The sequence below is a fragment of the Cordyceps fumosorosea genome (assembly GCF_001636725.1).
Source record: "Cordyceps fumosorosea ARSEF 2679 chromosome Unknown scaffold_8, whole genome shotgun sequence".
NCBI lineage: Eukaryota > Fungi > Ascomycota > Sordariomycetes > Hypocreales > Cordycipitaceae > Cordyceps > Cordyceps fumosorosea.
Genome location: NW_017387308.1, coordinates 917,306 through 930,035, shown reverse-complemented (window position 1 = coordinate 930,035; position 12,730 = coordinate 917,306). Strand labels below are relative to the sequence as shown.

At 54.1% G+C, this 12,730-nt stretch overlaps 1 protein-coding gene across 1 annotated transcript; it reads right to left on the bottom strand.

The window, feature by feature from the left end:
- Positions 1–7,971: 7,971 nt before the first annotated feature.
- ISF_04127 (hypothetical protein) lies at positions 7,972–10,117 on the bottom strand (the record flags this gene model as incomplete). Its single annotated transcript, XM_018847733.1, has 2 exons — positions 7,972–8,340; positions 8,414–10,117. 2 exons carry the CDS (start codon positions 10,115–10,117, stop codon positions 7,972–7,974), a joined length of 2,073 nt encoding a protein of 690 aa, XP_018705313.1.
- Positions 10,118–12,730: the final 2,613 nt, after the last annotated feature.

The window sequence follows — 12,730 nt, the reverse complement described above, 5'->3', positions numbered from 1 at the left end:
GCGATGAAGAAACAATTCATGCCAAGCCCCCTCAATGCCACTCTCGGCTCTGCCCATTGTCCCAGTCCCCTGGGAGCACATCTAGATCCCATTGGTGCCGGCGCCGACACTACCGCATAAGCCGTGCCGTCGGAAGTGCCACACCAACCGAGACTTACTCCGCGCGCCCAACGCAAGGCCCAATTATCACGACCTCGTATCCGTTGCCGCCCTCAACGGAGCCTGACGGGTTCTCGCTGAAGAGCCCTCGTGCACTTGAACGTGGGATCTTTGCCCTCTGCCTCCGGCCCGGCACCGAGAGCCACCGCCTTTGATGTGTCGCATTTACGAACCATGCCATCGGAACGGATGAGAATCGGGCTGAGTGGCCCCAAATCTCCTTGCACCACCCGTTCGCAGCCGCCTCGTACGACTTGTCGCAACACCCCGTCGCACAGTCTCCCATCACGACGACTTGCGCCATGCAACCTGGAGAAACGAGCCCCATGTCGAAGGCAAGCACCGTCTCACATGAAGGGAGCTCACAGGTATGTCGCCACAGACGCTATTCTTTGATTAGTTAGAAGATCGCGGGAAGGATGGTGCTAAGCACCATTTGAGACAATGTAATCTCTCAACTCACCCTCGAAGTCCCTCCGAAAACTCAAAGCTGGTGGCGGGGTAGCTTGTCCGAGGAGCATGAGAAAAATCCCGATGAGTGCCCTGGTATTGTTCGTCGTTGTACGGCATTGGTTCGCCTCTATGGCCAATATCTTGCCCAGCTTGGCACAGCTTCATGTCTGAACCGAGACAATGTCTATTGAACCCTCGGATCGGGCTTTCGGCTTTGCCTCTCTTCTGTCTAGTCTTGATTAGGCTGACAAAGAATGTGGTGGCAACTCGTGCCGTGTGGCAAAGGTCGAGTCTCGGGTTGTAAGACAACAAGTCAGCACCGCAGAGCAGAAGATACGAGAGCAAGACATGACGACAATGAGGGCCCCAATTGAGTCGTCGCCTATCCATTCTTGTAGGTACCGCTTCGTCTCTCACAGGGCATTATCTTTTGCTACACACATTATCTTTCCTTGGATGCCGATGAGATGCCAACGGCTGACTGTCAGCACCCGCTGGTCAAGACGATGAGAGCCTCGCACGCCGCCAAAGCACCGACGGCAACCAACACTGCTCTTGTTGGAGGATCCGCAGTTTCTTCAGTAGTGTCAGGAACACCCGCAACGTGTCGTTTGGCAGCCTTGCTGATTCCGACAAGTTGGCCGTGGTACGATGTCGATGACCCACAGCTCGGAACCATTTGTGAACTCTGGTGGTGAACCTGCAAGCAAGGGGGATGCAACATCGGCGACCAAACCCATGTAAGGTTTTCAGTCAAACCTTGCGATTCCGGGGGTTAAAGTGCTGTGTGCTTTCTGCTCGCTGCAACATGCTGGTAAAAGATACTCACTCGCATGCTCCCCAACATCCATCCGTATTTGAGTATGCAGGACAAGCAAGGATCCTAACTATCTACTACCCCGGACTCGCTCCCATTACGGAAAGTAGCAGAAATCCCATGGTCGGTTCAGGGTTGGGTTTCCACCAGACAGGGGTCTGCGGCATCGGGCTCGCAGTTCGCCATCGAGCCCTTTCGGCTTGATATCCAGTAACTCGGGCCTGTTACGCAATAAACACCCGCACTCGCTCACTCGGCCGATGGTGGTTTCCTTGTTCTGCTGAAAAGCCAATGCTGATCCGTAAGCTAGCTGCTGTCCTATCCAGTCGGACAAAAACCTGCGTTTCTGCGGGATGGGGAATGTGGAAATTGCACCTCTCCACCACCCATCGCGATCTGTCTCTCCTCCCTGGTCAGTTGGCCTAGCAGCCTCTTCCGTCCAAAGATGGGATGCCTGCATGTCCTGCTGGCCGGAAGATGTTAAAGAGGCTTTTGGGTAGGGTTACGGTAGAAATGAACGTATTTGTCTGGCCTTGGAAGGTCATCTTGATGGTGGTGGTGATGCTCCGGCGAACTGCACCGATGTGGAGACCAGAAGCAAACGAATAACCTAATTGCTCTAGTCTGCATAGAGAAATTATTGTTGGAAAGTTGTAAGCCGATTCTAGAACCCATCGTACGTTGCCGATGGCTCATTACAATTGGATGATACGCTGCAGTAGCCAGCCATTGAGAGCTTTCCTGCCAGGAGGCGATTCTGCGCTACCGGGGAGGATGAGGAGTGAGGAGCCTACTAATGACTGTCATATCACGGTATTCTCGCTTAGATCTGTAGCAGAACAGCGGTCGACATGATCAAATACAGCGTGCATCGTCTCCACGGAGGTGCTGAGGAAAGAAGGACACAACTTAATTCACATAAAAGAATGAGTTGAATGACGGCAGCGTATGAAGGATGCTTTCTGCGTATTTTGGGGAAAGACTTGACTGCTCCGCCATTTCCTGCCAATCAGCTGTTAAAGTTCCCCAACAGTGGCATGTCGTTCCCTCGACATTCACGGGGGAAGTCTCGTCGCTAGCTCAACTGCCAGTGCGAGATGAACGAAATTCGAAGCTTCGAAGGCGCTAGGAAAAGCGCAAAAAAAAAAAAAAGGTTACGGTCCATTAGGTCTGCTGCTTCGAGACCGCCGGGGCGCTCATCTGGGCGTAATGGTTGTTGCTACGCGCCTGGGCGCCTAGGCGGTTACCCATCGCGACAGGAGAGGCTTATCAGCTGATACATGGGTACGTAAGCATCTGATTCTTCCCCGATTCTGTGCGGATAGAGTTGGAGAACTCTGCAACTCCGCGCAGCTGCATACGCGGGGGCGGGTGCTTGTCAAATCGTCGAACGGGACTCGTGGTTTCAGCCAGACTGGGTTTACTACATCTAACTAGACTTCTAACTAGAGGGAGGATTATAGCTTAAAGTGATCCTCACTAAGATAGTAGGACTGTGATAAGAACAACCTGTCCATTTTCCTGCATCGAAGGAGCTGCGTTTGGTTATACTGCGACTGCCTGGCGTCTGACGCGGACAGCTTGTATCAGCTTGTAGATTTGAGGGGGATTCTAACCTGTTGTATAGCCAACGGCGTCAAGAAAAGAAAATGACATGAGCCAAAAATTTGACCTGCCTGAATCTCACCTCTCCCAGAGTGAATCCCACCGCGTACCCCATCAAGGCGGCCTCCGATGCCGTCAATGGGCTGCTTGTCATTAACCCACGGCAAGCAACACGACACGATGGGTACCAATATCGGCTGACAACTTACTTACGCATGACGCTTCATTTTAATAGAAGACTGGCATATCATAGCTGAGCCCAGGTTATGTGTTTGTTTGTATCGGGTGGTGTACATATATGCGTTGAAGGGCGTGGAGAACAATGCCACGGCCACCCCAACCTGCGCATGCTATGCAAACAGCTGTGCTAATGGAAGACTTATCGAATTATGCTCACCAACGTTGGTATTTCATGTCGAGTTGGGATAGGCTATGCGCCCGTTAGCGTACCTTTGCGCGCTTGAAGCGCGACTATGGATGACATGGCATTTTACTCAACCCAGATGATCGGCGCGCTCTGTAACATGATTCGGGGAATCACTCATGCTCTCAGGTACGTGGCTGGACGTTCCTGAAAAGAGAAGAAAGAAGTGCGCAATAATGAACACGGAGATGCACTGACGTGCGCTGACTTGGGTGAAATGAACTGGGCAATAGTACAAAGTGGCTACCATGGGCCGGCAAGCAACACGCGGGATAGTAATGCAGATCGCGCGGGTAATGATATAGACGTGGCTCTTGATATTTATGATATCATCAAAGCATCATTGGAGGTACCGTCTCTAGGCCGGAGGTGGGCGGACGACATCCCATCGGGTCGGGTACCCCCCGCTGCCGCTCCCCCGCGGATGCGGCGTCGGAGCTTTACCCCCGTGCCGTCCGGACTACCGCGGCGGAAAGCCCGTCACTCCCCACGGGGTGACTATCACCGAACGGGGGCATGGGAGTCGCGTGAGCTCATATGCCTCTGCAACTTTGACCTTACTCCGGCGGCGGACTGTTACGGACTCGGTTCCATCCCGTCCACATCTCGCCGCCCGTGCCTCCCGTCCTCCGGTACTTGAGGCGCGCCCTCTTTTGCCGGGTGGCAAAAAAGAAAACTGCCTCACCATCAAGCCGACGCTCAAAAGGCGTCTCTCTCTCGGGGAAAAGAGAAGAAGAGGGGAAGGGGGCGCGCGACAAGTGCCGTTGCGCGTCCCATCTGATAAGCCTAGCCATGCGCGGCGAGGCCGCGGTGATGCAAGCCCGGATATGCACGACACACGAGCATAAAACTACCGTGTTGGCCTCCTGGGCTTATAGCGGCAAACAGAACCACACGTTGTCATTCATGGGAGAGAGATGCGACAGCCTTAGCGTCAGGCACACCGGACACGACACGGTCATGTTCGCACCATGGTTCTTGTCGCTCAAACGGCCTATCATGGACGGTAGCGATTCTACTCTATTTGCGACTTTTACGGGACGGCCGAGAGAAGGCTTCAGGACTCGGTCCGAGATTTGCCCCCTCCCGGCAGAGGGAAGGAAAGAAACTCTCTCAAGTTACACGCTCGAGTGATGACAAGGCCAGGTCCGACCAGCGCTTCACACGGCAACACGGGAGAAGGGCGATCATGGCCCGTTGCAAGTTTAAACTTTTTGGCCTCTGATTTTGAGGGCGGCCCTGGCCGCCCGATTCAAGGCGGCAGTGGAGAAAAAGAAGAGGCAGAGGGCTGTAAGTTTGGCAGGCCAGGAGTGCGTACGCACTGATAGCAAGCGCAATTGCGAGCCGTGTTTCAACGAGAAAGGCTTGGGTATAGCAGGCAGAGAAGAACCACACCCTGTACTAGCTATTATCAGCGTCCTGGAAACAACTAGAGAAGACGGCGGATGAGAAGAGGATGCGAGTCGCCGGAAAGTTTAATGTTAACCTTGTTGGGTGCGCCTGGCTGGGCACGTTCAGCCGTGGCTGGCCTCCGCCCTCAGACAGCGGCTGTTCGGCACCTGGCCGACTTTCTTCTTGCCTTCCGTTTGATGTATTATGCATCGTATGGCGTGTTCTTCATGTACGGCATCTATGCATTCGCAGCCCTTCTAGAACTTTTATGATTGCTCTTCTCTAGTTTTAGTTTGGATGGACAAACAAGGGGGGAGGGGTGAGCTTGAAGCAGACCTCAAAAAAAAAAGTAAAAAAAAATAAAAAAAAATAAAAAGCACCGTCGGTAAAGAAGCAAGAACAGTTAATCATGTGCTTTGACCACGCAAGAGAGAGAATCGGGAAATGCGCACATTTTTGCCGATGTTGGCGATCTCAGCTTGGCCGGGCTGCCAGCGAAAGCGAAAGAGAGAGAGAGGGGGGGGAGGGGAGGGGCCTGATGACTCTCAGACGTTGAGGCCATCGGCCCGCGGGTTGCAAGAGGGGGGCCTGCAACTCCCGGGGCCGTGACATCCAGCCCAAGTCCCGGACCGCCCGCGAAAGTACCGTGCCCATCCGGTCTCCGGGAGTATTTGTTGTCGAAGCGAGGTGGCTGGTGTCATCGGAGACACGGCCACGAAATGGAAATTTCCGACAACCTGCTGTATTTGGAGAGAGGGAAGAAGCGGATGATGTCTTTTGGGCAATGACGAATTTAACATCCTAGATGCTTTTGTAACGTGGCTGTGGGTGTCCAGGTTCAACAGTGTCGCACCATGCGATGAAGAGGGAGGGTTGCTGGGAAGGCTCACGCCCTCAGCAGGCTGTTCCTCTTGTGTTGTATCTTTGCGAACGAATATCGCCCGACGGGAAAAAGGTTGAATAAAGAAATGGACAAGGCACGTTTCCTTGGGAACCTTGACGTCGGTTGGTCAGTTGGGGGTTGTCGAGTTGGTTCATGTCTTGAGCGGTATCCGAAACCCCGTGGAGACTGCAAAGGTTAAAATGAATTCAAAAAGTTGAAAAAAAAAAAAAAAAAAAGAAAAGGCACCAACACGCGCATGTTTTATCCCCCATCTACGACATCTCGTGCTTCAGAGCCCTGTGGGCGTGCAGCCAAGACTGCTGACTCGGAATAGACTTTCCTTTGTTTCCGCAACGCACCACTCTGCAGCGACGAGTTAGTTAGCTATCCAGATCGGACTTGTTCGCTTATGCCATGATCCAAAACGATAATGGGAGATGGGAATGGACAGGATCAGGGATCCAAAAAAAAAAAAAAAAAAGTCCAAAGAAAAATAATTAAATAGCCTTTTCCTCAACCCCTCTCTCCTCTTCTGGGAAATCTCGTCTCAAGTTGCCTTAGTCAACATCCCTGGCCGATATCACACACACCCCCTACCAAAAGCCGAATATAGCGTCCACGCCCACCTTTACGACAAAGAAGTAGCTAAGTTGGCACATGTATCTGTATGTATGCGGACGACTTGTGCAGACCGGAGGGTTATCCGGTGAATTGGTTCCGCTATGATTTGCCCAATGTATAGGTAGGCAGCATGTTGCCTCCTCCTCCCCCTTCATCACCACTCAATCTCGTGCCTCGCCCCTCCTCCTCCTCCTCCTCCTCCTCCTCCTCAACCCCCCCCTTCGTCCGTCTTGGTCGTCCCGCGCGCACACCCCGGATTGCTTCTCGTGCCTGGACCGACCTGTTCATGCCGCGAAACGCAAACTGCGCAGTCATGCCCATGAAGAGAAGCGGGTTGCTGCAAACGGCAGATGGGCGAGCAGAAAGAGGCAATGCCTTTAAAAAAAAAAAAAAAAAATATGCACACCACCTCTCTTGATACTTCGCTCTGTCCGTCTACCCAACTGCCACGGCAGTCCGTCATTGGCTGTCTCCCCCTCCCCCTGGTCATCTTCCCCCCCGACACTTACATGACGCGCATTCTCTCCGGGTTGCCGCCGCCGCCGCGGCGTCGCGGCCCTGCGCCCTTCTATCTCTCCCCAATTCCGCCAGTCAATGACCGGCCTATATCGCTGCCATGATCCACAACCAAGAGGAAAAAGGCACCGCATGAATCTCCGTGCTTTTGCTAGTCTATCTACCTAGCAGCTGAAGTGCCCTCCACTGAGAGACTGGAAAAGGGCTGACAACTAACTTGACAAGGCATCAACGGGGCCCGAAGGAGGACCCGAAATCCACTTGCGATGACCCCAGTCCCCGGTCCTTAACTAACAAACAGGCCAGAGAGAGGGAGGGAGAGGGAGAGAGGGCGCAGGCGAGAGTGGTTTTGCGAAAATCAACTCGCTCTCTCTGGGCTGTCCTTGTTTCCTTCCTTCCATTCCCGTTCTTGTTTTACTGGGACCCTCGCCTGACTTTTCAGCCTGGATCGGGTTGCCCGCGGATCGCCCACGTCACGGTACGCAAAGCTGTCATCCTACTACCGACTTGTCTCTCTCGCGCACGGACGCAAAGGTTCTTCTAGAATGCTTCTTTAATTTCTCTGTTCATTGTGATTTCATTCGTCAACTGATTTATTCGTGCCGTGCTAGCAAAATCGTATCCAACAAAAAGAAAATGCTGCTAATACAAACTGAATTCGTGGCATGGCCGCTGTCGACCCATACGTGTGAACATACATCATACAAGGCGTAATATCAAAAGCCCCGTTTCCCGTTATAACCCAAGTCTATATGTCGAACAAAAGAAAACATGCACTTGACGTAAACCCGCACCAAAGAAAAGGAAGAAAAGGAAGTAAACAAGAAGAGAAGAGGAGGAGTGAAGTGAAGAGAAGAAGCCACTAAAACAGGTTTCATGAGATGAAAAGTGTTCGGCAAATGATTGTCAAGAAGGAAGAAGGAAAAGAAGATTGAAGGAAGAAACAAGACAACCAACCAATCAAGCAAGCAATGGCAACAGGGTCGAAACCTGCGCCACACGCCCCCCCAAGGCTGATCCATGATTCAAGGCACACAGGACGCACGTACCCTTTGGAACAACACGCGCAAGTTACCCAAGAGGCAGTCTGGCTTGCGTGCCCTATATCACATTGCCATACATTGTAGTGGGGCTCGATAGCAGCGTACGGCCGACGCTGGATCGCAGGGACTGGGGTGGTGTCAATGGGCCAAGGGCCTGGTGGTGGTGTGGGTGCTGCTGTTGCTGCTGCTGCTGCTGCTGCTGGGGATGCATGTACTGCGGGATCGAGGTGTTGATACCGCCGCCGCCCATGCTCGCGTAGGAAGCCGATGTGAGGCCGTGAGACATGCTCGCCGGCGGAGTGCCCGGACGCTGCTGATGGTGGTCGTGTAAGCCGCCCATGGAGAGAGGAGGACCGGGCATGCGAGCGCTGTGTACTTGGTCTCTCCTCCGCTTGGGCGTATCCTTGATCTTGGCGTGAGAATGACACTGGAGAAGAGGAGGAAGAAAGCTGGTTAGCAATGGCATCCGACAAGCTCGTGAATTGTAAAGAAATGCCCACCTTGTATGCGTGTCTGAACCACGTCGTGCCCTTCTTCTTGCTGCTCACCAGCGCAATCCATTTATTGCAGCTCCCGCACAGTCCCTCCCAGACGTCCGGGTTGCCGTCCATGCGACGCTTGTCCAGCGGCTCCTGAAAGGGCGCGCCCGTGGCCGCGCTGATGCCGTGCGTGAATGACTTGTCGTACCAGTATGCCGAGTTCTTGAGCACCAGCCAGCGACCCGGTTTGCAGATGCCACACCACCCCTCGCGCTTGTTGCCATGTCCGCGTACCCACCGCGGCGTGTACATGTCGCCGTCGAAGCGCAGCTCCTGCTCGTACGGCACCAGATCCGGATCCGACGGGTTCATGTCCTCGGGAGGCGGCGGCGCCGGCTCCTGGTGCAGCGCCGGGTAGAGGTCCGGCGGCGCCGACAGGTCAGCGTAGTGGCCGCCGCCGTGGAAGGACGACTGCGACTCCATGTTGTTCTGCAGGAGCTTGAGAAGACCGTGGGAGGCGAGGGTCGGCGGCTGCGGCAAGGTGTGGTGATGGTTGCTGCTGTCGTGGTGCATGGCGTGAGAGGTCGGCAGAGGGTGGTGGCCAAGTCCGCCCATCATCATGGTGCTGTTTCGGTAGCCGCCATTCATCGCCATGGAGGGGACGTACGTGGGCTGCATGGGCATGGTGCTTCCCGGTGGCGGCCCCGAGACCATGCTGTGCGGCATGGAAGACGGCGCCAGCCCTTGCATCGAGTACCGCTGCGACGAGGACATGGTCGAGTCCTGCATCGACGACCCGCCATAGCCAAACGGCGAGTTCAGACGGCCCTGCTGGCTGCTGCCGATGTTGTGCGAGCCCGTGGACCAGCGTGCCGTGTTGCGGAGGCTGCCGTCGGTGCTGTACGGCGTGGAGCGCACGCTGGGACGCGGGGAGGGCGAGGCGCGGCCGCGGCTCTGGGCGCGGACTTGGTCCGGCCGGCTCTGGGGTGTCAGCCGCGGCGAGCCAACAGGCGACATGTGCGTCGTGGACATGAGCGAGGTCCGGTTGGACAGCGTGCCGTAGTCGGAGAAGGTGGGCGCCTCGGACAGCGTCGTCGTCGAGACGTCGTCCCCGGCGCCGCAGGTAGGGGTGGCGGTGGTGGGCATGTCGGAGTAGGCGGCGGGCGTCGACATGCCGAGGGAAGAGTCGGAACGACGGATAGCCGTGGGGTCTGAGTAGGAAGACGACAGCTCATGGCGGGATTGCGAGAATCGAAGGTCAATGATGGGGATGCTCTCGTCGGTGGTGTACGCTTGCCCGATGGGGGCGTCGGGATCAAACGGGTACAGCTCAAACTGGTCGTAGGACTTTTGACCCCAGCTCCCTGTATTCATGTTAGGCATGGATTGCAAAGGATTCCAGCTCGCAGCATCGACAGCCCTACCGTCTTTGACGAGTGATTGCGGCAGCTGCCCGGGGTAGTCGAGCCCGGCCTTGCCGGGCAGCGTTGATCTGGGGGTTATCGAGTGGTCCCAACCAGCCGGGACGGAGTGATTGGGCTCTCCAGAGCCGCAAGAAATCTGTGATGAGTGTCCGGTCGAGCCTTCCTGCAGATTTAGGCCCGTTTGCGGCATCCAGGCGCTCATAGCGGGCTGGAGGTCCGCAGAGGTGGAAATGTTGGTCTGTTGGGCATCCAGCGTCGTGGTCGGCGTCGCGGGCACCACATGCTCGGCTGGGCGCTCCATTGATGCCGATGTCGAGAACATGGAAGAGAGCAATCAAGAGGCGGGACGCTCGGTCGAGATGGCAAGACGAAAGTAAATAAAACAGCAAAGGGTCGAGAGATATGCCCCAGGTGTGAGAGGGGAAGGGTTGGTGGCCAGGACGTTGGACTGTCGAGAGACGAGGCCTGAAAGGAATGGTGTTTTTTTTCTGCCAGCACTGCAAGGTAATTCTGCTCGTAGGTGATATACCGTTGCCAAGCGGGATGCCTTTTTTCCTCGTTTTGGTAAGCTGTAAATGACTGTGTACAACACGATGCTGTGTGACGACGGCGATGAAGAGCAACAGGCACCGCCACTATATAAGAGAGGATGGAACACCAGAGTGGATGGTATAACAGAGTCGAGATATTGCTTTTCGAAACAATGCAGTGTTGAGAGTCCTCTGTGTGTGTGCGGGCGGGCGTATTTGTGTGTGTGTATGAATAATGAACAACTGGCGTAGAGAACCAGCTCTGGGGGAACGGGGTATTATTAAGTTTCTGGAGGTGTGTAATAAGAGGCCGAGGAAAAAAAAAAGGTTAAGAAATGGGATAAATGGCATAAATGGTAGAAGGAGTGTGTATAAGTGGTGAGGTGTGGGAAAGAGGAAGCGAGGGAAGGAGTGTGAGAGAGAGAAAGACAGAAAGCCAGAGGCAGTACACTGGGATCTGTCTGGGCGCAGACGCTGTGTGAGAGGAGGCACAAGGCAAGATGATGGGATGGGATGGGATGGGCCACCCGTAACAAGGCATTGAGGAGGTCTGGATTCACACACAGGCTCTCTTTTTTTAGCAGGCGGTAGTTGTACGGTATCACTGACTGACTGACTGGTAGCAGCCAGCTGGTTGGGTCGGCGCGCCCACATTCAAGGAGGAAGAGGAGGAGGAGAAGGAGGAGCAGCGCACCGAGACGCGGCCAGCACTGAAAGAGCCACAGACACAAAGAGAGAGGAGAATAAAACCAAGGTTAGCCCAGCTCAAAAGAGAGTTCAAGGGGTATACCAGGCGTTTTTTTTTTTTTTTTTTTTTTTTTTTTTTTTTAACTTGTTCCTTGCCTGCATATTTTTGGGGACCAATTGTTGCGCGCAACTCCTCCCCCTCCTCTCCTCCTCCTGCGCCAGGGCGTGTGCTAGGAGTACAGGGCAGGACAAGAACAAAGGGCCCCCACGATCGCAATACACCAACATCGACCTCTTCTGTGGGACGACACTTTCTCTCTCTGGTTACGGCTTTTGGTTTAGTTAGCTAGCCATCTGGGCGCTGTGTCGGTTTGGCAGGGTACAAGGTACAATGTGTGTGCGTTTTGGGGGACCCCCCAATGTGCTGGCCGGTGCTGGTTAAAGTTATTGTGCAACAATGGGAGAGAGGGGGGGGGGGGGGTGCGTACAAGTCAGGTCTAGTAGCGACGTCGACCGTTGACAGAGACAAGGCCAGAGGGGGGGGGAGGGTGCGAATTAGGCCAAAAAGGCAGTTTGAGTTGGGCTTGCCGAAACCAACCCAAGCAATGAAAAAGCAAGGCAAAAAAAAGGTTATGAGGACTCGGACGTTGAGATTGTGCCTGGCATCGACTAGTTAGCTAACCTACCTCTAAACTCTGTATGTCTACCGTTTTGTGCATGTGCTGGTGCCTGTGCCTGGCTGGGGGCCTTTTTTTCTGCCAGCAAAAGGGCTTTCGCGGGGGAGGCACCAGCTTGCCCTGCAATGGAAGGTCGTTATCAAGTCAGAGGTAAAAATAGCCTGGCAGGCTGGTATGAAGTGGTGCCACACGGCTTTTTTTGGCCGAAGAGGCTTTGCCTGTCAGATGTATCTAACTATGTAACCCAACTACCTCCGTAGCCATTCTTACAACGCACGCGGGCAAGTCAGTGCGAGCCCGGCAGGGCCGTGTATTGCAGCCGACAGGGCTTGTTGCACGGAGAAGGAGCGAGAGCAAGAGCAATACGGTTACTTTCTACGGAGTACGGAGTACAAGGTATTATTAGTCGGTCGCGCTAGCTTCAACATACATAACTCGAGAATGCAAGGATTCCACAAGGGCGTGTACATGAAGCTACAAAATGCACTATAACGGGTACCTGGATAATAAGATTACACTGTCAAAGCAGAGAGTCGTTACCGAGGATGAAGGCCTCCAGCCTCACATCTTCAGCAAGTTTCAGTATTATGACAAGTACTCTCATGTACCCATCTCGTGAATAACTGAATACTGAATACATATCCTTGCTCGGTCTCGATTCTAGTGCGATGAGCCCGGCATCCGTCCATTTTCTCTTTATCTATCGGTCCGGTAGTCTCATTTTCAACTTTACTTTCCTTTTCCTCTTCCTTTTCCCTTCTTCAGTTTTCTTTGTAATTTTTTTTTTTTTACTTTTGCCTTTCACCCCCGACGAGTTCCAAGGAGTTGTCCGGGGGGCGTGTTTCTGGAGTTTCAAGTCTGCTCGAAAAAGCGGGTTATGGCCCTTTCGTCCAGCGCAGCGCCAAACCAGTAGGAAGAAGCTGGCAGAGTTTAAAAAAAATAGGCCGCGAAAATAAAAGAAAAGGCGAATCAGCGACCCCGTTGGGAGGGGGGGCGTGAGCTAGGCTGCCTTTCTCCAGT